At 41.3% G+C, this 26,937-nt stretch overlaps 1 protein-coding gene across 1 annotated transcript in view; it reads right to left on the minus strand.

Moving 5' to 3' along the window:
- LOC114664598 (alpha-N-acetylgalactosaminide alpha-2,6-sialyltransferase 1-like) overlaps positions 1 to 26,937 on the minus strand; it is a 45,719-nt gene that overhangs the window by 4,251 nt on the left and 14,531 nt on the right. The window contains exons 2-6 of the mRNA XM_028818780.2: positions 21,856 to 22,195; positions 16,642 to 16,804; positions 13,989 to 14,154; positions 4,061 to 4,199; positions 871 to 974 (exon numbers count right to left, since the gene is read on the minus strand). Coding sequence (XP_028674613.1) covers positions 871 to 974; positions 4,061 to 4,199; positions 13,989 to 14,154; positions 16,642 to 16,804; positions 21,856 to 22,195 — 912 coding nt within the window. The remainder of the gene's footprint in view (positions 1 to 870; positions 975 to 4,060; positions 4,200 to 13,988; positions 14,155 to 16,641; positions 16,805 to 21,855; positions 22,196 to 26,937) is intronic.

The following is a 26,937-nucleotide window of genomic DNA, read 5'->3' on the forward strand; positions in this document are numbered from 1 at the left end:
GGGAACCACCCCTTAGTAGACAATGTTAACAGGGTGCTTTACTCTTCATGAAGAGAAATTAAAGACGCAATGAACGAGCTTCCTCCTGCCTGGTTATTTGGGGTAAAATGAGTTATAGATATTAAGATACCTTCCACCATATTCAGCACGTTTGTGAGATATTGAAATTCTTGAGAGCTAATCATCTCTTCGTGAAACACATAAAGGGTGATGATTAGGAGAAAGAGCAGAGTCAAAAAGACTAAGCAAGGGTCAAAGTGGGGTGACGTCAGAGCCAAATCATAGCCCAGGAGTCAAGATTTCAAAGTAAGTAGTTTGCAATATTTGGTCTGAGCTCAGATGCTGGTGACTGTTTAATATAAAGGGTAGCCTTAATGCCGGTGTGCCGAAAACATTCATAAGTGGTGCAGTTCTGATACGTTTACACAACTGAGAAAGTCTGAAGCCCATGTAAGGTAACTCTGGTGCCTTTTCTTTGTCTTTCTAGTAGTTTCTGAACAATTAGACATCTGCTGTGTGAAAAAGTTCCCTCCTGTCACAGCCTTTCACGATTCTCCAGGTTGCCAAATTAATACTTTGAAGGAATATACAATACACGGATTTCACTCACGTATTCTGGTGCTATGCCATTGATCCTTTATGGCACAAATGGAGCCTAATTTAATTACTAAGCAAAACACGTGACAAACATTCAAGCAAATCAGATCAGATCAGATTCCTTTTATTGCCATTGCACTTAGCACCACAAAATTGCAGCAATCCTAAAGGTGCATTCACAAATAATGGATAAAATTAAATTATAATACAGTACAATATAATGTCTGTTAAGTGTTTCTTTGCCGGGTACTTCTACATACCACACAATCTTACCGTTTTCTGTGAAAGTGCCCTTTAGAAACCGTTGTATTCTGGTAGAGGGCTTTCATCCACTCGTAATCCCGACGACCTTCTGGGAGCAGAATAAACTTTGTGTCCTGTGAGAAGGAAATCAAACAAATCAGAGAGTAGTGTGACGCCCGCCATACTTTGCTGATTTTATGGGTTTTCATGCCTCTCCAGGCTTTTTCAATGATTATCGATTGACTCAATTATGAAATGATAAGTTGCTGTCACTTCAGGAAAGCACATCTGCTCAATTCTCAGAAGAGCCGAACTAACAATGGCTGCAAGAGCAATCATCAGCAACCAGATTTGCTTGAAAATGAGAAAATTGCATGAAGCAAGAAAGAATTTAGCAAAACCTTGTTACGACAGATGTCATCAATATTATTAGCACCCATGCATTTTAGGTACATCAAGTCTAACATAAAAATAATATGTACACAAACTATATCAAAGCGAAAGGTGTGCAAATGGTCTAAGTCTACTAGTGTGACACTAGAAGCTGTAGGTATCAGAGGTAGCTTACAAAGCTGGATCTCAAGATGGTTAACCGACAGGAGACAAAGAGTACAGATAAGAGGAGAATGTTCCATGTGGAGTGAGCTCATCAATGGCGGTGGTCCTTTGGATTGTTACTTTTTCTGATTTATGTTAATGACATTGACATGGTGTAGATAATAAACCTGTAAAATTCTCAGATGACACTGAAATTGGAGAATTGTCAAGACAGTGAGGAGACGACAAAAAACGATTCAAAAGGACCTGGATAAACACTTCGAAAATGGAGTTTAACGTTGAAAAGTGGAAAGTGCTAGACGTGGATGAAAGGCTTGTCAAGTATAGACACAAGATGGGAGACACCTGAGCTACAGTAGCAGACCTCTGAAAAGGATTTAGGGGTTTATGTTGACACCATGTTTTCATCTTCTGAGCAATGCGCAGAAGCGATTAAAAATGCAAATAAAATATTAGGTTATATAATAAAAGGGCTGAATGTAAATTAAGGGAAGGTATGCTCAGACTGTATAACACACACTAGTGAGCACGTCTGGAGTGTTGTGTGCAGTTGTGGTCACCACGCTACAAGAAAGACATAGCATCACTGGAAGCTGTGCAGAGGAGAGCAAGCAGTTGCATCATGGGTCATGAGGACATGTCCTAATGTGACAGTTAAACCTGTTTAGTCTCAAGCAGAGGAAGCTCCATGTGGACCTAATTCAGGTCTTCAGAACTCTCAAAGACATTGACAAAGTAAATCCTGCAGAATTCCTTCAACGTAATGATGAATCGTGTCCTCGTGGACCGCAAAGATAATTAAGGGGAAGTGCATTTAGGACTTCTTTACTCAACAGGTTATGGGAGTCTGGAACAAACTACCGAGACATGGAGTTGATAAAGAAGCCTTGACAACTTTCAAGAAGAACCTGGATGAGATATCAAGACAGCTGAGCTCTTAGCTAAACAAACGAGTCTGATGGACTGATGGTCTTCTCTGAATTTGTCATATTCTTTATGTTCTTATGTGAAAGCTGAAAAGTTCTCATGACACGACTGTTGAAAGCCTTTTGAAAGGTTCAGATGATTTGACTGGAAGCGCTTGATTCTCATCACAGTGAAATGTGACTCGCCTGCAAGACATTGCCTGAGCTCGTATGATACGAATTAGCCAACGAATGATTGCGTTTAATGTGTTAAAAAATGGTCTCTTTCATTTGCTGTTCATTTCTGACAATGCAGTAGATAAGACAGAGGTTGAGAGCATCAGAGCACCTGTTGGGCTGACATGCACCCCCTTCAGGGCTGCCTCACCTTGTGCCTTTTCACTGCAGTTTTATGTCCGATCAGCAAGACTAAGTATGTCACACACATTCATTAAAGATATTAGACAGACTGTGAAAAGTCAGGTTGTATAACAAACGAGTCTGCAAACATATTGGCGACATACAGAGAGACAGAAACAGGCAGCGCCAACTGCATGCATCTGCCCAGTGTGTGAGGGAGAGCTCAGTACGAGGTAAGGGAAAAATTATCGGAATCATACAGAACACAAATTTATAGCTCAAACTAGTGGACACATTTATTTTATGTTATCATTATTAGTTTTTCTTACTTTTCATGATGACAGGCCTCCCCTGACCGCACGTCCCTGGTATCAGGGGACCCTAAAATGTTGAGATCCGGCGAAAACTGGAGATCGAAATTTTTTGACAAATCTAAAGCTTTCGCTCCTCCATCATATACAATAGATTATGGTAGGGGAGAATACAAGGCAAAAATGGCACATCTGACCCTTCCAAAGCCTACCTAAAGAAACCAAATTGTGGAACGATTAAACCAGAGGTGATCTCTTTGGCAATGAAGAACAATCAGTTTATTTGTAGATTGTAAACTGAGGTTATTAAAAAAAAAGTTCACCTCGCAGTGTGATATGTACCTTCAATTAAAGATGGTTAAGGTTCCATAATGTCATGGAGCTGAAATGCTGCTTTTTGGTACTGGAGATCTTAAACAAATTAAGGGAAGCATGAAATAAGAGTAGAAGGGAATGTACTACCCAGTGTTATGGGTCAAAATTCATGGGTACACCAGCAGGACAAAAACCCAAAACAATCCAAAAGCACAATAGAACGGTTACAAAAGGGAAAAAGGGATTGTGTTCAACTGGCCAGTGATGAGTCCCAATCTCAGTTTGGAAAGAACTGAATCTTCTAAAGGAGGAATCTTAAAAGCATTCAAGAGTGAGAAGGAATTTCAGCTGAAGAGTAAGAGAGATGACCAGCAGAAATGTGCAAGAAACTTCTAGATGGTTAGATGGTCTAAATGACATAGATGGTTCTAGATGGTTTCTAGAAACATTTGGAGGCCATCGTCATAGCCAAAGATTGTTCAACTAAGCAGTAGGGAAGGGGTCTTTAATACTGTCTGAGTCTTTTTTTCATTTTATTCTTTGGATAAAAAGAAAACTACATGCAATTTGTAGGGACACCATTTTTGTTGGAGAACTATGGTCATCCTATTAAAATGTTCTTATTATCAAACATTGGCAAATTTTCCATTCTTTCTGAAGATATTGTAGATGATATAACTAAAACGCAAGGGTGCAAAAAATACTGTCGCTTCTCTACAACACAGACCCCCTATGGGCTTTGCCTGCAGGCGCTGCTTCACCTAGAATTACCTTATCCACTGGCACTTTGGTAAAGCCGTTCTTCTTATAGACGTAGAGTGAGGCTGTCATTGTGTGTGCCGTATGGACGTAAAATGAAGTTTTTGAACCAACGTCTTTTTCAAATCCTTTGATTATTGCACCATTCACCCTATAAATGGAAAGTGGAATGTTTAAAGCACTTCATCCATCGCAAGACATGCAAAATGTCTGCAAAGCTACATTTACAGAGGAGTGAGACAGGATCAAAAAATTGGAAAGTTCGGCTCTTCTTCTCTGGCAGTAAGTGTTTAATATCCAACCACAGAAATCCCCATGTCCATAAATCAGAGTTATAGGAAAACCCCTCTGGAGTCTTACTTGTACTCACTATTGGACTAATGCCCCCAGAGTAATCACTTCTGGCACACCAGCATATCATCATTGCCCTTGGCACCTGAGCAATCCACTAGATAGATAGATAGATAGATAGATAGATAGATAGATAGATAGATAGATAGATAGATAGATAGATAGATAGATAGATAGATAGATAGATACTTTATTAATCCCAAGGGGAAATTCACAATGGGTGCCAAAACCCTCGAAAAGTATCACTTGATCCGTATTTTTATTAACATGGATCCCCCTCTGGCATTTGCTGGTACCTCTTTCCAAGCCACCACAATGCATGGATAGAAGCTCACAAGAAGGTTCTGGGTCAGCCCTGCCCACTTTTGGTCTTCTAATGGTAATCAATGGTAATTGAAGTGTGTGTGTGTGTGTATGCGTGTGCATGTGCGTGTGTATGTGTGTGTGTGTGCGGCCCAAGAAAACTTCTCTGAGATATTCACTCCCAAGAATTTGAATCTGGAGACCTTCTCCACAGGTTCATCATTTATGAGGAATGCACTAGGGACAGCTTTTTCTTCTCATCCTAAAGTCTGCCACAATCTGTCTGGAGAATATTTTTTAAATATGTGGTAGCAGTGTCACATGTTTAAAACTTTGTTTGATTTACGTAAGTATGTAGGATATACTCTATATACTGTGTAAGTATGTAGGATGGACTCTATAGATATAAACATATTTTCTAATATTTTTACATAGATGTACCATATATTTATATTAATAGATTAATGTTTTTATGAAAGATCTGCATTTTTTTTAAGGAGTCCAATACTGATTTGAAATACTTAAAACATTTAATAAATGAAAAATGTGTTTTTTAAAAGAGAATACAAGTGGTGTCTGTGAATTAACAGTCTTTTGCCACTTCATGATGTCATAGAAATTATGTTTGCTTTAGGGGTATTTCATGCTTTTTTTTTTTTTTTTCGCCCCCTGCTTGCTTCGCTCGCCAACCCCCCTGCCTGTGCTACACACCAGTAACTTCATGTCTCTGCCGCTCGCATATGTGGATTTCACTTTCCCCAAACAACAAATCTTTTAATTCTCGCAGATACGCCTGTCTGTGGTGGGCTGGTGCCCTGCCCGGGGTTTGTTTCTTGCCTTGCGCCCTGAGTTGGCTGGGATTGGCTCCAGCAGACCCCTGTGACCCTGTGGTTAGGATATTGCGGGTTGGATAATGGATGGATGGATGGATGGATGGATACGCCTGTTCATTGGGAAGAAACACTACTTTTCCCTGATGGCAACACAAATTAGACGATCTACAAGTCTCCGACTTAAAGTTTAAATCCAAATAAAATATTTCCGTTTGTTTTTGCGCTGATGCGATCTGTACTATCAGTTTTTTTTGAGACTTTGAATTTTAGTACTTCCATTATCTCTAACCTGCTCTGCATGTGTATTGCGCCAACGTTTTTGAACTGTTTACTACGTTCTACTTTGTCATCTACTCTTTGTCTTTTATTTCCGGCCCCAGGTGTGGTTAAATCTCTTGGCACAAAGTCTCGTCTCGCAGGACATGAAAGTATCTCTCTGAAAAAGTCTTGTCTCGTCCCAGGATTTTTAAAATTATAATAGAGAGATAATAGTCATTTTAAAGTTTTAAGGATTACCGTACTCTTTACCTAATTTTTAAGAAATTTTTTAACGCTTTGTCAGCACATGTTTCAGGTGAGCACAAAATTTCAGCTGAGCCACCTGAGTAGATGCGCACAAACTATGAAGGTAATCATTTGTAAATGTCTTATAAATATGATCTGCTGAAGCAACAGCAGTGTAAGAATGCACCATTATGAACTTTGTAAAAGCCCGCATGTATTAAAAGCGTGTGTTTACAGTAGGATTCAGCTCTTCAGATAATTCAAATAATCCTCACCTTCAGCTGAGCCCCTGACATAGAGGTTAACATCAGGAGTTACACGCTCTTGATGTTGACCTCTGGTTCTTAACTATATGCGGCTCACCCTAATGGATACCTTATATTATTGAAACTAGCAAAATACCCGCGCTTCGCAGCGGAGAAGTAGTGTGTTAAAGAGGTTATGTAAACATATATATACATATACATATATACACATATCTACATATACATATATATATATACATATATACATCCACATATATATACATATATATATATATATATACACATATCAACATATATATACACATACATATACACACATTCATAAACACACACATATACATATACACATACATACATAGTGTGTTGTAACACGGGCTGTGATTGTTACATGGGAGGGAGACGACAAATCACAGCTTCCCGCTTTCTAATCGGGCCTGTGATTGGTGCTTTGACGGATGCCCAGATCCCACAGTATGTCCCCTTAGAAGAGGCCTTAGGCAAGTGTAATTGATTAGCGGTGCTGCAAGTTTAGCTTTACACCTGTTTTTAAGGCTTATTGACTGAAAGGGGCTTTCATGAAAAAACTTAGGGCTTTGCTACAGGATACACCCTCCACAAGTTAAGGAAGTAAAAATAAAGGTATATATTTCTGTTTTATTGAAAGCTTTTAAGTTTGTATGCAGGCAGTATGGTGGTGCAGTGAAAGGTGCCAGTTAGGAGACCCGGGTTCGCTTCCCTGTGTGGAGTTTGAATGTTCTCCCCATGTCTGTCTGGGTTTCCTCCGGGTACTCCGGTTTCCTCCCACAGTCCAAAGACATGCAGGTTAGGTGCATTGGCGATTCTAAATTGTCCCTGGTGTGTGGGTGTGTGTGGGTGTGTGCGCCCTGCGGTGGGCTGGCACCTTGCCCGGGGTTTGTTTCCTGCCTTGTGCCCTGTGTTGGCAGGGATTGGCTCATGTATTTAGGATATAGCGAGTTGGATAATGGATGGATGGACATTTGTATGCATAGCCCCATTTGCCCGTTTTCGTTTTTTTTTCATTCTTCAGTAATATTTCAGCAAACCCGGAGCTTGTCAGTTCAAATCCTGGTACTGACACCACTGTGTGACCCTGAGGAAGTCACTTCACCTGCCTGTGCTGCAAAAAACAAAAGTAATGTAACAAATTGTACCTCAGATGTTGCAAGTTGCTGGAATAAAGGCATAAGTAAAATACATAAATATGTATTATACACATAGGAACTATTCATTTATTTTCAGTTAAGTCATCTGCAGCAAACCTTTATAAATGAGGGTTTCTGATTTTTAGATAGTGCAAACTGTTTCTTCTTCATTGAGGTTTTCTCTTGGAGAGCTTTTTTCATTTCATTGAAAATTAAAGCAGCAGCTGCCAAAATATGTAGCTTTCTTATTAATTTTTCAACATTGTGTAAAATAACTATAAAGTAACATAAAAGGTTTAAATACTCGTTATCCTCTTACACTAAAATATACTAAAGAGATACAAAAAAAGTAAAATGCATATGTTGTTTTTCTTTAAGGAGATTAAATATTACTGAAGAAAAAAAAAAACCTAAAACAGCCAAATGGGGCTATGCATACGAACTTAAAAGGTTTAAATAAAACAGAAATATATACCTTTATTTTTACTTCCTTAACTTGTGGAGGGTGCATCTTGTAGCAAAGCCCTAAGTTTTTTCATGAAAGCCCGTTTCAGTCAATAAGTCTTAAAAAGAGGTGTAAAGATATTGACAATAAGCTACGCAAACCTACCAACACATGGAATCGTTTAAATCAAGGCGCGAGTCGAAAAACACCATCCCATACTATTAGTTAACGATTAACACATTTCTATATGTATTGTAAGCATACAATACAACTGATAATATGTTGCGCTTATTTATCTGGTGTACTGACATTTTTGCGCGTTTAACGGCTGAAATCTAACGTGGTTTGTGCCCTTCAAAATGAAAACAGTTTGCATTTAACCTTTTAATAAAAAGCGAGCTTTTAAGTCTGAGAAATCACTCCGTAAATGCACACGTTTAATTCTTTATCACTTCAAACAACTGAACTATCCAGAACATTTCAGGCATGCATCCAGCATTCAAACTATGTATAAAAAGCACAACTGTTAAAGGAATTCAGCATTTCTTAATTGAAAATGTTCCTTTAATCCTCAACATGTCTCAATGAGTCGTTCTGGTGGTTTTACTTGACATTTTGATATTCTGGTTAATTGTGTTTGCAGTTGAGATGTTCTTTCCTGATTTATACTTGTTTTCTCGTTAATATTTGTTTCGCTGGTGTTAGTGTTCTGATTAGAGATTATTGGTCCTTTGATGTCTTGACGGTTTCTTCTTAGAACAGCTCCTATTACGCAATTCCGTCACATACTGGTCTATTGTTTCTCCGCTTTTCTGGAAACGTAAAAAAACTTGTGCCGCTCAAACGTCACATTGCGCTTTGGGTTGCAATACGTTTCGAATGTTTCTACTATTTTGTTCAATTTCATATTGTCTCCATCTTCTTCAAACTGAAAATTGTTATACACCTCTAGCGCCTTTTCGCCAATTACATGTAGAAGCATAGACGCTTTCATTTTTTCACTTTTCCTATCTGCTTCAATCGCAGCAAGATACAACTCGAATCTCTGTTTAAATCTTTTCCAATTTTCAGCTACATTTCCCTTTAACTGGAGATTTGGTGGGGGCTGTAATCCTAACATATTTTTATTTCTCTTTTGCTAGAACGTCTTAGCGCTTTCTGATCACGTTTTCGGGTTACTCACAGACACGCGACTCGTTCAAAAGCTGAACCTCTTCTTCAGATTCCTCTTCCAATCCGCCACTTCTGACGCCATGTAGTGATCTTGTTAGGTTCGTAGTTTAATCAATACACAGGATTGAAAGATATAATAACTTTTTAATAGACAGACTTTAGAGACATTTACTGTACAAGTTACTAATCGTTCTTTAGTTCACACCCATTCTCCTACTTGCATCGGCATTCACAGGCATTACTAATCATTCTGTAAGTATCCCTTAATAGACCTTACTAATCAACTATCATTACAAAATCCAACGTGGTTTGTGCCCTTCAGAATGAAAACAGTTAGCATTTACCTTTTTAATAAAAGGCGAGCTTTTAAGCCTGAGAAATCACCCCGTAAATGCTCACATTTAATTGCACATGTGTTAATATGTATGCTTACACGGTATTAAAAGACACTCAAAAATTAACGTCATTTACCTTTGTTCCCGCGTTTGAGAAAAGGCGAGCTTTTAAGCCTGAGAAATCACCCCGTAAATGCACACGTTTAATTGCACATGTGTTAATATGTATGCTTACACAGTATTAAAAGACACTCAAAAATTAACGTCATTTACCTTCGTTCCCGCGTTTGACTCGTGCTGTAAATCTCTTCCTTGTTTTTAGTTCAAGTGATTACGTAGGAGGCGTGATGACGCAATACGTGACTCTGCCTCCTCCATTACAGTATATGGACAAAAAACAGGTTCCAGTTATGACCATTACACGTAGAATTTCGAAATGAAACCTGCCTAATTTTTGTAAGTAAGCTGTAAGGAATGAGCCTGCCAAATTTCAGCCTTCTACCTACACGGGAAGTTGGAGAATTAGTGATGAGTCAGTCAGTGAGGGCTTTGCCTTTTATTAGTATAGATAAATCTCAAATAAAAGGAGTTTATTTTGTCAAAAAACAATTTAAGGCCACAGGCAATGTAAATATGTAAATAATAATCAGCAAATACCGCAATACGTCTGCCCTGCCCTAAGCAACTGCCTCCTGCATCTCGCCTTTCCTTAAAGGATATGTTTGGCATTTTTCATGTCGAGCTCATTTCTACACAGTCCAGACATCTATTAGTGAGTTCCTACATTTTATAATGTTTTAAATAAATAAGTGATTAAATTGGCCACAATTACAAAAAGTAGGCAAGCAAACCAAAGAAAAGCAATGTTTTCTGCCATTTAAATATCGTTATTTTAATATCGTAAAGTAATATAAGATTTGCTTTAATTGTAATTTTATATTACAAACATTTTATGATAGTTGGAACGTGATGTAAATATGCTTTATTAAATACCAGTACGGTCCCTGTACAACCGGTGTCAGAGCTTGGTCCGCATTGCCGGCAGTAAGTCGAACCCGTTTCCAGTGAGAGTTGGACTCCGCCAGGGCTGCCCATTGTCACCAATTCTGTTCATAACTTTTATGGACAGAATTTCTAGGCGCAGCCAGGGTGTTGAGGGGGTCCGGTTTGGTGGACTCAAGATTGGGTCACTGCTTTTTGCAGATGATGTTGTCCTGTTTGCTTCATCAGGCTGTGATCTTCAGCTCTCTCTGGATCGGTTCGCAGCTGAGTATGAAGCGGCTGGGATGGGAATCAGCACCTCCAAATCCGAGACCATGGTCCTCAGCCGGAAAAGGGTGGTGTGCCTTCTCAGGGTTGGTAGCGAGATCCTGCCTCAAGTGGAGGAGTTCAAGTATCTTGGGGTCTTGTTCACGAGTGAGGGAAGAATGGAGCGTGAGATCGACAGGCGGATTGGTGCGGCGTCCGCAGTAATGCGGGCTCTGCATCGGTCTGTCGTGGTGAAAAAGGAGCTGAGCCATAAGGCAAAGCTCTCAATTTACCAGTTGATCTATGTTCCTACCCTCACCTATGGTCATGAGCTATGGGTAGTGACCGAAAGAACGAGATCGCGAATACAAGCGGCTGAAATGAGTTTCCTCCGCAGGGTGTCTGGGCTCTCCCTTAAAGATAGGGTGAGAAGCTCAGTCATCCGGGAGGGGCTCAGAGTAGAGCCGCTGCTCCTCCACATCGAGAGGAGTCAGATGAGGTGGCTCGGGGATCTGATCAGGATGCCTCCTGGACGCCTCCCTGGTGAGGTGTTCCGGGCATGTCCAACCGGGAGGAGGCCCCGGGGAAGACCCAGGACACGCTGGAGGGACTATGTCTCCCGGCTGGCCTGGGAACGCCTCAGGATTCTCCCGGAAGAGCTAGACGAAGTGGCCGGGGTGAGGGAAGTCTGGGCATCTCTGCTCAAGCTGCTGCCCCCATGACCCGACCTCGGATAAGTGGAAGAAAATGGATGGATGGATGGATGGATGGATAAATACCAGTAATGGCTCACTGCACGATAATGTGCAGTGAATACACTTGACTTGAGCATTCCTAGTTTTCAGACTCTTTTTGAGGCTTGGGATCTGCACTGGCAATCAGAAGGTTGCCGGTTCGAATCCCGTAAATGCCAAAAGGGACTCTGCTCTGTTGAGCTCTTAAGCAAGGCCCTTAACCTCCAATTGCTGAGCGCTTCGAGTAGTGAGAAAAGCGCTATATAAATGCAAAGAATTATTATTACTACTAGTCATTTAGCCCGTTACAATAATGGGCGCTAGAACAGTAGTGCATAAACATTAGTAGGAACAGTCTATATTAAATGGCAAGGGACTTTGACTTCATTCTTTTTGTTGGTCGTATTTTTCTTTCTTTCAGCCTTTCTTTTGTTGATGTTTACTTGCTGAGCTGACCGTTCTTCGTGGGATGCCGCCGTGTATTGTGTGTCTTTAATTTTCTGTGACAGTAATACTGTCTTGTACGTCTGCTGGCTTGTACGTCCGTAATATACCTTTAATTTTCTCTGGCGGTAATACAGGCATGCGTGTCGGTAATATGCCTTAAATCTCCTCTGACAGTAATACTGGCTTGTATGTGGCTGTAATATGCGTCACTGTATTGTGTACCTTTAATTTCCCCTCGCAGTAATACTGGTTTGTATTTCCGTAAAACGCCTGTAACTTTCTCTGACAGTAATATCGCACATCACACCGTGCTCCGCGCATGCGCACTTCACCAGAAGACATACACACACGGACACCTGGACGCACAAAGGGGTTTTATTAAAGAGGATTATTACGTTTATCATTCATGTGCTTAGAGGTTGACACGCTTGCTGCTTCCTGAGCAGCTCTTCTGTTCTCTACCCTAGCGGCCCACTTCTTCTCTTCTTTTGTTTGCGTCTTTTCATGTTAAAACTGATTAAGTCAGTGTTTGTGTTGCAATTACTTAGTACGTTTTCTTTAATTTTTTCACTTCAACTGGCACTTAAGTCTTCGATCTGCCTCAAGAATGATTTAAGATATGAAGAGGTAGAGGAAGTGACGGTGAAGGTGGTAGGAATGAGAACGGCGTCCATACTGCGCCTGCTGACCGCTGCTGAGAGTTGATTCTACATTAAAATAAAATAAAAATAAAAAGAGGAGTAACCTTGGAGGTCGATCTTCACTCTGAAAGCGGACAGTAGACGTCACGTAGTATATGTGTACCAAATTTCAGGTCAATCATTCAAATGGTTTGCGAGCTACAGGTGATATAAAATCCTAGACAGACAAACGGACAACCATGGTAGCATATTATATAAGAAGATGTAAATGTGTTTACTTGACTTGGGACGTGATTAAATATGTAAATGTGTTTATTGATTTGAACAAGGCTTATGATCGAGGGCCACGTCAAGAGGTCTGGAGGTGCACGAGAGATAAAGGAGGACCAGAGAAGTGTGAGGATTGTTAAAGAAGTGTATGAGGGAGTGAGGACTTGAGTTAAAAGTAGTGTTGGGGTAACAGACAAGATCTTAGTTAGAGGAGGTCTGCACCAGGGATCTTCTTGAAGTCCTTACCTCTAGGATATGGTTATGGGCGAGTTGACTCATGGGATAAAGGACTGATCCCCTTGGTGCTTTATTTTTACCGATACAGAAAGGAGGAAGTGGAGAGGAAGTTGGAAGAATGGAGAAGGGCTTTGGAAGACAGAGGACTCAAGATAAACTGGAAGAAGAAGGCAGGATATCTGAGGTTTAATGATGATCAGGATTCAGAAGTTAGCCTGCATGAGAGCTATTGAAAAGAGTGGACAAGTTGAAATATCTTGAATTCAATGCAGAGATAAGCCACAGAGTGCATTGTGAATGGAAAAATTGGAAGAAGGCATTGAGTGATCAAAGAATTAAGGCGAAGGTTAAAGGTGAGGTTTTCAACACAGTGCTAAGACCAGCAATGATGTATGGAGCTGAGACACGGGCAGTAAAGGGAGCACAGCAGGAGAAGTTAAATGTGGCAGAAATTAGAAGGTTGAGATGGATGTGTGGTGTTGCAAAAAAAAGTAGGCTGAAGTGGTATGGACATGTGATGAGGAGAGACAAGGAATATGTGAGTGAAAGAGTGATGGACATGGAGATAACAGTGACAGAGAAAGCGAAGCAGACCAAAGCAGAGGCAGATGGATAAAGTAAAAGAAGATCTGAAGAAAAAGGATCTGACTGACAAGGAGGTGCAGGACTGAACTGCATGGAGAAGGTTGATCAAGCACATCGACCCCACGTAGAAGTGAGAAAGGATGAAGAACAAGAAGACGTGATGTAAATATGAAGCAACATGGTGTGACTTTTAGTTCATCTGGCACCCTCAGCCTAAATGCCAAACTCCACCCGTAGTAGTGGCTCGGAGTATTACATTGAGTTATAGGCACTTCTTTAAAAAGCTTGCACAAAAATTCTACTTGTATTGGCAAAATACAGGCACAGTCTGGAATGTCTGTATTAAGCAGGCAATAAAATGTTCACTGGGTCTCCTCCTTTAACTAAAGCTCTGCAGTAACAAACCTGAAGACATAATCGTGAGAATCAATTTCTTGCCCCTTCCGAGACCCATTGAGGATTCCACCATTGCCCACTACGGCACAGCGGATGCAGCCATCCTTGCTTGTAGGAGTCAGCAAGAGCTTCTGTTCAGTTAAGCTAGGTATCACTTCCACAGCTTCCTTTACATCTAAAATAAAATGAGGAGAATGTCAGCCATTTTCTTCTTTCTCACATCCAATCTGTTGCAAGTGAAAACAGCTTTCACCCCATCAGCTCTCAGTGATTCATCACTCAGGGGAAGAAGGTTGATTGCACCCGTCGGTGGGCATCTCCTGTTCCTCCTGCGAGGTACTGAACAGGATAAAGGGGTGTGAAAGGGCAGAATTGGGGCACATCATCTTGTGGACTTTCGCTGGCTTTTAACCTCCAGTGTTTTTAGTAAGTTATTTATTGACCCATTTCTTAACTTCCACCATCACCTGTTTTCATGGATTACTTATGAAGAACGTTTTGAGCACTGCACTGTTTTGGACACCTTGTTTCTGAATTGCTTTGAAATAAAAGCACTTGTCACTTTTGCACCTACCCCTTGCTATGTCTGTGTCCTCATTTGCTAGGCTCAGCCATCAGGGATGTTATTGGCAGTGGTGGGTTCAGGAGACTCCTGGAGGGAACCGGTAGTGTGGGGTCGACCCGCACATGCAATACACAGTGCCTCACTCACTGGCACTTCTATGTTTTGCTGTTTGGAGTGCCCGGAGTATTTCCTTGCAGTGTTTGGAGTCAGTCGGACTCTCCTTTGTAGCAGAAGAAGCTGAAACACCTGGACTGCCACTCTGCTGCTGTTTCAAGAGCTCATATTGACTACTTGAGGACCTGTTTGCAGATTTGAGCGACTTTCAGGTGAGTAAAAGAGGATCGTACCATATACTAAATGTACAAGTTGAAAGAACCCAAGAACTATTTTATTAATTAAAAGGTAAATTATACAATGAGCTGTGGAGCTGATGTGTAATCAGTGAAGCACTAAAACAAAATGTCAGAGTCCCCTTGGATAGGATGGACAGAAATCAACTTGAAGGCAGAAATCAAGTTATCTACAAAGGAATTCCAAAGTATTGAGACCCCTTCACTTCCTGCACACTTTATTGTGTTGCAGATTTCACTCTAAATGGATATGTTGTCCATATTTGCCCATCAATCTACGTGCCATTACCCATACTGACAAAGTGAAAACTGCCCAAGCATATAAGTACTCAGACCCCTAATTCAGTACTTTTGCAGAAGCCCCTTTGGTAGCAAATCCAACTTCAAATCTTCTTGATTAGGTCCCTACGAGTTTTCTTCTTTGTGTTCACCCCTTTCCAGTACATGTGAGTGCACAAGAAAATTCGCAACCAGTAGGCTGATTCTGCCCAAGTGGTGTCACTAGGGAGGGGTGCAGACCACACTGGGTGATACTATCAAAGGGGGTCCTGCCCATGTGGCTCTCTGTAAAACGTGCTGTGTAGTGTTTCAGGCTGAAATCACCACGGGGTAGGGGATGTCGACACCCCCGGCTCGATGAAACAATCAAGCATCTGCCCGGCATTAATAGATGGAATTACAGCACTGCACTGTCTGGCATGTGCGTCTGATCACCAGCCAAGCTCTCCCCAGGTATGTAATAACCACATCGGGCCAAGAGGGGGCACTGCCACTAACAGCCTTGTCGTGTACTTCTACTACAGTCTGGAGAAAACACCCAGTGAAGGTAATTAACTCCATCCCATCCTGTCCCGGGGCTTTAAAAGGGATGGCAACTCCTTTGACCAGGGAGACGATCTGAGGACAGAACCTCCTTATTCAGAAGCCTGACAACTGGGGGCATGTTGCTACGTGGCAGCGATTCTGCTCTTTTCACACCATTATGCATCATTTTTTGTTTATAGTAGAATTAGTACTAAACGGGGAGGGTCGTGTTGGCACCCCAAACTGATTTTTGACTCGCCGACTCTTCTTTTCTCGGCCACAGCATGTTAGAACATGAGAACATTAGGACAATCTAGACGAGAACAGGCCATTGAGCCCAACGAAGATCACCAGTCCTATCCACTTAATTCAATTAAAAGATCAAGTCGAGTTTTGAAAGTCCCTAAAGTCTTACTCTCTACCACACTACTGTACTTGGTAGCTTATTCCAAGTGTCTATCATTCTTTCTGTATTGTTCTTTGTGGCCTTGTTTTGAAGTACGATCTATTAAAAAGCTCCAGTCATCAAGCCACCCCAGAGGGCCATGTGGGGGGTCTTGGTGACTGCACTGGGTGACACCAACCCTAGTGATGTTACTGTTCTGCACCTTTCAAATTTCAGCCTGCCATTCACAATAAGAGTTGCTCCAGTAATTTCAGCCCAGCCTTGTGTCCCTCAAATGCCCCTTTCTTTTGCTCTAATTGTTTCCATCCTCTCGGTGGAGTTGATTCTTTGCCCAGGGCACTGATTTTTTTTTTTTTTAAACTTTTGTGAAATTCTCAAGGAACTTGGATAGACTAAATGGAACCTGATCTGATTCATTAACTTCTTCTCTTGGCTTAGGACATTCCACAACAGCACCTTTTCCATGATGACCCTCAAGGCTGGTGGCTCGGCTGCCTCACACTATTCGAGCTAAGTTGCCCACAAACAACAGTTCACCTTTGTAGTCGGCCCCCATCCATCCGTATGGAGGATTAAACTTTTCCAGCCTCCTCCACTCCTTCTCATTGAAATGTTCTTTGTGCATGAAGAGTCCGACATCGGGGAGGAAGGCTTCCTTAAACCAACTCACCTCCGACTTCCTTAGATTTACCGGGCAGTTCTGTGGATAAAGAAAAATGGATTTCAAAGATCAATATGGCTTACTGCCTTCTGTATCATTTATCTAACTTAATGGCTTCTAAACACCAATTAGCAGGCATGTGCTACTCATTCAGAAGGTCTGTTGTAAATGAAAAGCCCACACTGTAAAAGTCAAAGGCGCTGCAACAGCCATTTTGTTTATCTCATGAGGTCCATCCTACTGTCCACGTCGCCATGAAGTCTGAGCCTTTGCAATGGCTATTGTGTTTCCTTAGTCTGTCCTTCTAAGGGTCACCATCAGAATAAGATGTCCACTGAAGAAAGCGAAAGCCTTTATTCAGTGCATCTGCGATGGTCTGGACTGACCAGTGAATGAACTAGCAGGCCAACACAGATGGAGGTGACACTTGACTGCGATGAGAGGACCGTCTTGTTCTGATGTGCAAATTCAGGTCCAAGTGGTCGGGTTTCCCTCCCCTTGAAATAGCGTTCACTGGCAAATGAGTTGTATACGAGGTGAGACACAAAAATAACCGGACTGGGTTTGGGGGCTTTCTTGGAAAACGGTCTGGATGTTGGCCGAACATGAATCATAGAACTATATCCCCTCCTACACACTCTGTCAAACCACAAACCAGCTACGTATATCCTGTGAACAGCCCAGTCAGTATTTGCACAACAATCGATAATGTCGAGCGAAAAAATCGAACAGCGAATCAACATCAAATTTCTCACGAAATTGAACAAAACGGCCACAGAAACTTATGAAATGAGAAAAACAGTGTACGGTGATAACAGTTTGTCTCGTACACAAGTTTTTGAGTGGCACAAACGTTTCAAGGAAGGACAAGAAAATGTGAAAGACATTCAACGCCCAGGTCGCCCACGCTCGTCTCGGATGGATGAAAACATCAAAACAGTGAATCAGATTGTTCGAAATGATTGTCGTCTAGGTGTTCGAGCTATCTCAGAGTTGTCTGGTATTGACAAGGAATCAGTGAGACGCATTTTGCACAAAGAACTTCACATGACAAAAGTTCGTATAGAAGGTGACAATGTTTGGAATGCTGTAATTCATCAATAAATATTTTTTTTTACCATTTCGGTTATTTTTGTGTCTCACCTCGTATTGACCACCATAGTCCATGTTGCAAGACATGGACGCTTTCCAGTGACCTGAGATGAAGACTGGACTCCTTTGGTGCTGTGCTTCTTCGGAGAATCTTTGTGTCCCGCTGGTTTAACTTTGTGTCGAATGAGTGGTTACTCATGGAGTCCCATGACCTGCATTGTGATGGAGCGTCATTTACGGCACTAAGGCAGTGTGGCGCAATTACCCGAGGGTGATCCAGCTCACAGGACCCTCATAGTTGAGGACCAGACCAAGGGGACGCCGTTGTAACACCTGGCTGAGGCAGAACGATGGTCATTTCCAGAGGGTGGGACTGAACCGTGTGTCTGCCTGGGGGGTTGCCAACCGAGATCAGGAGTTGTTTCATTGTGTGGTGGGTGCGGCAATGTGCTGTACCAGTGCATGCTACCCAACCTGACCGTACCTGACCTGATAGTCCAAGTTAAGATTCAGGACTTTGGCTGCAAGTGGTGACATTACTTAAACTGTTGTATACTTTGGAACTGGTTTAGTCCAATACTTCAATAAGCTCTAACTCAAGAGTTCCCAAACTTTTTTCAGCCGCAGACCCCTTTACCAAAAACTTTTAAAACCGTCGACCCCCTAATTACATGCAATGGTTTTTCATATCCGCACTTGCTTTGATATGTTCGATAAGACAATGAACAGACATGTTTGTGCTACATGTATTTTCATGCATTCTTACGTGTGACTCTTTTAATGACACATTTTACCTTTTCGTTCGCAAATTTGGTATGTAATGTGTTTTTTTTAAATGATTTTACTTCTTAATTAGGTACCTATTGGAATCATAGATATTTTGAAGTAACAAACCAATAGCAGTAGTAAGGGGGTCTATTGTTGCTGTCGTTGACCCCCAAATCTTTTCATTGAAACTATCGACCCCTAGAAAGTTCAAATCGACCCCAGGGGGTCAATATCGACCACTTTGGGAACTCTTGCTCTAACTGTAAAGAACTTTTCTTTTCCCAGTTACTTATAATCAATCGTCGCTTTCCACAGATTCCGTCCCCGTGGATTTGTTTATCTGCTGTTATAAAAGTGTAACGAATTTTCACTTCACCCGCGATCCACTTGTACCTATCGTACAGCAAAAAAACCTGGGACTGAGCAACATCAGGTCTGTGATGTCCTTAAATGTCCGAGGTGCCACACTGAATATAGGGCCTACTACAGCTTTTTTTGTGCTGCCTCAGACCAAAAGTGAAAATGTTGAGTCCAATCTACGGAGTCTACGGAGTGGTGGCCTGTCAAGGCCAGCAAGGCCTTCTTCTGCTGGCCTAAACACAAGTCAAAATCACTGACTTATGTTATATTTTATTATTTTTTATTAATATATATTTTCCATGAATATTTATTAAATAATTCCCAATAGTCTGTTCTCTTCATTTCATAGCTTTTCTCTTGGTCGTGCTGCACCCAGTTGGTTATGTTTATGTTAGAGCTTTTATCCAGTCATATTTCAGCTATCACGTGTTGCCAGGGTTAAAAGAAATCTGCCTTGAGCCTGCAGAATCAACAGTGTGGGCGCCTGTGGCTTGAAATAGATGGCAATGAATCTGATGCTTTAACCAATCAGATTTCAAGTCGGGGTCACCGGGGCCATCTAGCATATATACGATAATGTTGGCATTTTCGTGTCCTGTGATTGGATGGTCAGAGAGCGATCTGTCGCAACTTGCTCAAGCTGAAACATATTTGTGTCGACCCACAATGGCTGACAGAGGTTGTTTGGCAGCGACTATCCGAGTGTCCAGTGCTTCTGTCGGGCGGACATTCTCAGCCCTAAAGGGAATTAAAAGTTATGTCAGATATACGACTGGACAGACTCGACTTTCGGCATTAGCCTTCATGGTGATGGAAAAGGACTTATTGTTGGAACTGAAACACACCAATAAACTATACAACAGAGTGATTTGAACTGTTCTTGAGGAAAGAAAGGAGGATGAATTTTGCGTACAAATAATCAGTGTTTTTGGTGAGTACAATGCATTTTATTTATATTTTTGATATTTTTGTCATTTTATTAGGTTGATATTGGTACTTCTGCTAGAGGTGATGTATGTGGTGCATCTGTGGCTGCAGTGAAAGGAGACTTGTTGAATTGTGTTAATTGGGTTCCTTATTTTAGTAATGGCATTTATTCTCGATACATGAGACACCTGTCTGTGATGCAATGCCCTGCTATACTGCGTTTCTGTATAATACTGACAGTTTCTATAACCGTGACATCATAATGATGATACTAAGAGGTGGATTAATTCAGGTAGGACACCACTTAAGGCCTAGGTGTGAAATGCACGGCCTGCCACTCTTTGTTACACATGCACATCTCCTCACGGGCTCCTCACGAGGTATGTGATCGCCTGAAAGGGGGCGCTGTTGCTAACATTCTCTTCTCCTTCTCTCCTCGCAGCATCAGTGAGGGCACTTAGCCCCGCCCCTTCCAGTCCATGTGACATAAGAAGCCCGGCTGCCCAGAAGAAGGCACCATTTGCAAATAGAGCAAACCAACGGATGGACCTCCATGTGACTGACCCCTGACTTAAACGGCAAAAAGACAAATTACTTTTTTTTTTTTTTTAATTTTGCCTAAGCGGGCTGCTTGTTGACCCGGGTTTGTGTCCTAACTATTCCTCCGCTTTGCAACCTGTCATCCCTGCACCCTGACACAACATATTTTTGGAGATTGAAGAGAGATTCCCACACTGGGCGAGTCGTACACGGATGTCAGATCCAAGAAGCGGGCGAGTGGGACAACTTGCAAGTTCAATAGAGTCTAGCCGAAGACCTCCAGAGCTCCACTCCGTTGAGGAGCAAGCGAAATTGCGCAAATCCTGTGATGTGTACCATCCTTGGCATTATACATGAGTGGCATCACCTGACAGAGCGGGTCATTGGCATCCTTCTTAACACACCCGTTTTGAAGGTGCTCTGTGCTCTTCGTTCTCGTGAAACATCCTTACACTATGGCTGAAGTTAGGGTTGTGTGAGGGTCAGGTGACTCATGAATACTGACGACTTTGGTGTGGCCGTATATTCCAGTAGGCATATCATGTAATGCCTCGCAGGTAGTGACACTGCCACTTTAAATTTGTTATCCGCTATGTGCTTTATCTGCCCAGCTTGCACATTTTAAAACACAGTGTTGTTACTATCAAGCTGCTACCAGCCCAGCTAACTGAACCGCTGAACTTTGCCCTTCTGCTATTGTCAATTACTGCAATTGCACTGTATATATTGTCCAGTGTCTTATCTACTGCACTCTATGATGAATTGAGTTATATGTTGTATACACTATCTTGTCAGAGTATATGTTGTTGTTTTGCATTGTGATCCTGAACATTTTGCATGTAATTTCGTCCCACCCTGAACATTGTACTTGACGAGATTTCAATAAAAACACACTTGACTTGACATGACCCTACTGTTTTCCCTTCTCTAAAAATAAAGGATTGCTTATTTTCACCATTTTCTCCTTGATGGGAATCGATTTGTTTTCCCAAACATCATAAGTGTTCCCAGTTTTAGGTTCCCCTTAACAAGTTTCTACCTCTTTGCTCTACTTTGACTCTTGTTTCCTTTTGATTTACAGAGTTCACATTTGTTGGTCAATCCTGGTACTAACTACAGTTCTACAATTTCTTCTGCCTTATTAAAAAATGGTTTTCTCAGTTGATTGTTAACGTTCTACTGTCCTGACAATTATGCTAATTAATTTTTTGAGAACAGACTTTAAGTTGCACTGTATAAAAAAAATAGTAATAAACAATAAATTCTTGACTATGGTCCAGACGATGATGTCCTCAAACATCAATCCTTCCAACTTTACCTGCAGGGCATTTCTTTCTTATACCAACTGTAATGGTAGGCAGGAGGGTCAACTGTAAAATGAAGTGGGAGATTAGAGCTCTTACCCGACTTTCCACCACAGGGTCACGATGATACTCCTCTTCATCGGGCCATACGGGATAGAAAGTGAAGTCCTTTACTACATAAGGCTTTTTTATTGTCGTGTGATTGCTGACAGGAGTGTTCTTTTGATTGTTACCTTTCTGAACGTCAGGATGGGTAGTCAGCACCACTTTCTGTGCTGTCGGTTTGTTGCCTTGGGGTTCTGATTTCGGCGGTTGTTTCTGCTGATCATCTTTTGATTGTAAAAAAATCCCAATATTTTTATAGAACACTTCTTCTTCTACTTCCACGCATATCATTTGCTTTTTCTCAAAAGACCGTATACCTTTAATCAGTGAGGTTCTACAAGAGAGCAAAAAAAGATTCAAGCAACATGAAGGCAATGCTCACAATGTTTGTAGCAATTGAACTGAAGTTTGAGTTTAATTTTTGTGAAGAGACGTGTGGAGTTTCTAAGGATTATTGTGGGAATCAATAAAATCACAAGATGGCTTATTAGACAAAGGTGTAGTCAGTAATAGTAAGTGGAGAGGCAACCAAGAATCAAAGACCAAGACGTTAGTCAGGAGTCGGAATCCAGAAAACAAACCTAGTCCTGAGTGTAGGAGTCACAGAGAGGACAAAAACAGGTGTGAGGCCTCGTAATATTCCCACAAAGCAGGCCAGAACCTTCATTGGCCCATCTAGATGTTGCTATGAATGAGTTCATTATTCATTTTTTACGAGTTCTTCTGCACTAATTTGCGTGGTTAAGCACTCATTTGAGGGGTTCCTTTAGTCCTATCTTCAGAATCTTCCACTAGTTCCACTAGATTTACTTTTGTTATTATGAATTATTGTGTACCATTATCACCACCATTTTGTTTACTAGGGGCTCTGCCCACTACTTGCTTCGCTCACTAACCCCCGTGCAGGTCCTACGCGCTAGTCATTTCCCGGATCTGCTGCTTGCGACGAATCGGGCTGTGCTTTGTGATAAACACGAATATCAACTCTGTCTTTGATATCTCCGTCTTTCTAAACTATTATCGCTGACAATTCGTCACATGTTGGTTTATTATATACGCAACTTTGATCTTTCGGATTCATATAGAAATCCAAGAAAACTTCTTTGTCCGCGTTTTTCAGATAAATTTAGTGTAAAATGCGATACTTTTGGATGTATGGATTTGTATCCATTATTGGCTAGAATTTCTAATACATCTGATCATTTAACTCTTTCGATTCTATGTTGCATCGCTTCTCCGTGATCATAAATATAAACCTGACTGAATTGTGGTTTCTTTGAAATTAAACTTGTAGTAGCTTTAATTGTTGTGGGACCACAGATTCTCATAGCGTATGATCCTGAATCGTGTAAATCTACGTTTTGAGCATTGCAAACATATACAGATTATTGTAGATCAGAGGCGTAGCTAGGGTTTTCGCGGCCCCTCCTGTTTGCCAAAATGCAATGGGGAAGGGAAATTTGGCACCCCCTGGATGCTACGCACGGAGTCAGATGTCCCCCCTTGAAACCCCCCCCCCCACCGCCTCTTCTTTAGGGAAGAAACACTACTTCTCCCTGATGGCAACACGAATTAGATGATCTACAAGTCACCGACTTAAATTTTAAAGCTGAACAATATCTACATACTTCTGTCATATTATATCACCTTTGTCCATATATTTGATCTCTTTTCGCTTTCCATTTGTTTGTGCTAATGTGATCTCTACTACAATTTTTTTGAGCCTTTCGAATTTTAGTACTTTCATAAACTCTAACCTGCTCTGCATGTGTATCGCGCCAACGTTTTTGAACCTCTTTACGACATTCTACTTTGTCTTCTACTCTTTGTCTTTTCTTCTTCTACTGTTTGTCTTTTATTTCCGCCCCAGCTTGGACCTGTTAGGTTTTCAGTTCATCTCTTGGCACAAAGTCTCGTCTCACGGGACGTGAAATTATCTCTCTGAAAATTTATTGTCTTGTTTCTCTCAAAAAGTCTTGTCTCTCTCCAAGATTTTTTTTTATAAGTGAAAGATTTATAATCGCGGCTATTTTGTCTTTCTGTTGTTAGTGGTGTGTCTTCAGAGGTCATAACCCACAAAAGGTTTAAAACATCATTTCCCTGTAGAACATTACAGATTCCAAATGCCATTTCTGTGATAGTTACTCTCTCTTTTCGGTTTCAACACTTGCCTGGGATTTTTTGACTGTGCGGTACAGTAGATCTTACAGTTTCGACCCTTTTCTGACTCTGACAATGCTTCTTCTCTTGTTTTTTCTTTAAAGAAAACCCTGGACTGCTAGCTCATTTTCCTAGGCTCATCCCTAGGCAGCCAGTCCCAACTACTACCTGCAGGTTTAAGCCTAAGCAGGTCCAAATATGGGGAACTGGCTTTTAAAGTTCAAAATGCAATGCAAAGTGCAAAAATGTCCTACAAGGGAGAGAAAAGATGTGAAATGCTGGCTAGTAAAGGCAAGAAATAAAAAGAAACATTTATCAGCAAAATCAAGAAAGAATAAAAATAAAACTAAACGTGTGAAAAGGGCAACAAAAATGGATCAATACACAAACCAAAAAAAATCCAGAAATAGAAGTGAATTTATCCAAGAAGCCAGAAATAAAGAGAAAATCATTTAAAAAAACAGTAACTCCAAACAACACTCAATGAACTACTGCTGGCTTCCCCTCTCTAACCTCAGGATAAAAGCAGCAGTGATGTCCAGGTGGCCCCACCTCCTGAGGTTCCACCACAAAGTACAGGAGACGGCTAAGCATTTAGGGACTTGACACAAATAATAAACAATAAACAAACCTAACAGAAAAATGAAAATGGTAATTCAAAAGCAACAGAAACAACAATTAAAGACGATACACGTGATCCGGGGAATAAATCCTGGCTGTAACCCGATACCCTGTGGTAGGGCATATTTGAACAAAAATCTTACTCCACTAAAGATAGATAGATAGATAGATAGATAGATAGATAGATAGATAGATAGATAGATAGATAGATAGATAGATAGATAAATAGATAGATAGATAGATAGATAGATAGATAGATAGATAGATAGATAGATAGATAGATAGATAGATAGATAGATAGATCCATCCATTTTCCAACCCACTGAATCCGAACACAGGGTCATGGGGGTCTGCTGGAGCCAATCCCAACCAACACAGGGCACAAGGCAGGAACCAATCCTGGGCAGGGTGCCAACCCACCACAGAGATAGATAGATAGATACTTTATTAATCCCAAGGGGTCATTCACATACTCCAGCAGCTGCATACTGATACAAAAAACAATATTAAATTAAAGAGTGATAACAATGCAGGTAAAAACAGACAATAACTTTGAATAATATTAATGTTTACCCCCCAGGGTGGAATGGAAGAGTCGCATAGTTTGGGGGAGGAACGATCTCCTCAGTCTGTCAGTGGTGCAGGACAGTGACAGCAGTCTGTCGCTGAAGCTGCTCCTCTGTCTGGAGATGACACTGTTTAGTGGATGCAGTGGATCCTCCATGATTGATAGGAGTCTGCTCAGCGCCCGTCGCTCTGCCACGGATATCAGACTGTCCAGCTCCATGCCTACAATAGAGCCTGCCTTCCTCACCAGTTTCTCCAGGTGTGAGGCGTCCTTCTTCTTAATGCTGCCTCCCCAGCACACCACTGTGTAGAAGAGGGCGCTCGCCACAACCGTCCGATAGAACATCTGCAGCATCTTATTGCAGATGTTGAAGGACGCCAGTCTTCTAAGGAAGTATAGTCGGCTCTGTCCTCTCTTGCACAGAGAATCAGTATTGGCAGTGCTGTCCAGTTTATCATCCAGCTGCACTCCCAGGTATTTATAGGTCTGTACCCTCTGCACACAGTCACCTCTGATGATCACGGGGTCAAGGAGGGGCCTGGGCCTCCTAAAATCCATCACCAGCTCCTTGGTTTTTATAATAGATAATATAATAGATTTAGATAATCCATACGTAAAACATTCACTGAGGAACAGCACTTAGTTAAGCCGTCACTTTCAATAAAATTTCTAAAAAATTTACTTTATTTAATTGATGGAAAATTGCCCATGTAGACAGATGTAAAAGGCACTATATAGCAGACAGATAGATGCAGTAGATATGAAAAACATTATATAAATGGCAGATAGATAAAACTTTGTTTGTGCCCAGGGGGAAATTTTGCTTGTTTACAGAAGCTATTTAAATAAATAAACTCATAAACAGATAGATAAATAAACATACACGCTCACTATGCTCTGAACACGCACCAGGATGACAAAGCTGGATGAAAACTCCTGACTTGGCAATCCCAGTAGCAGTGAGGCGTTATACAGGCGTATTGGCATTGGTCCTTTTCTTGTCACCCTTCTGCTGAATGATTCGTTGCTTGAAAGTTCTCAATGTTAGTGTGACAGAGAGAAGACGCGCACATCTCCCAAGTACGTTTCATTTTGTCTTTAGTCATAGGGGTGGGCTCAGTGTGCATGAGAGCTGACAACCAAAGAAAGTGCAAAGCATATAATGCACTGACAAGGAATAAGGAACGCCTGTGTTTTGGCCCTCACAAACAGAAGAGAAGCTCATCTTTCTGATGTTGTGTGTCTTATGTACCACGATGGAATGGGAAAAGGGCTGAGATTATGTCTTAGAACAATAGCTGTTAACCCTTCACACAGTACCAGCTCCATCAGGCAGCACGTGATTGGCTGTCACAAACAGGGGCAAACATTGACTATACAGGAAAGTTGTCATGCAGTCACTAAAATTGACATGTCCAGTGATTTTAAGTCCTGCAAACTGACATGGTTAGGTGGTGAGATAAGCAACTGCAGTCGACACGTCTGGCATGCTTTCTAACTAGAAGTTGTGAAATGTGACATCGACTTAAGAAAAGACAGTGGTTCTTAAACATTGTTTTTCTCGCAACTCAATTTGCCTTTTTTATGTCTTCATGAAGCCACAATTGCCTCGGACTCTCACCTAGGGGATCCATCTTGTTGATTTGCTGCCAAATCATCGTCCACGTTTTGTACAGTATCTCCCTCGGAAAAACGCAGGTGATCATCGTCCTGTATGTCCCCCTTGG

This window comes from Erpetoichthys calabaricus, chromosome 14, assembly GCF_900747795.2.
Source record: "Erpetoichthys calabaricus chromosome 14, fErpCal1.3, whole genome shotgun sequence".
Taxonomy (NCBI): domain Eukaryota; kingdom Metazoa; phylum Chordata; class Cladistia; order Polypteriformes; family Polypteridae; genus Erpetoichthys; species Erpetoichthys calabaricus.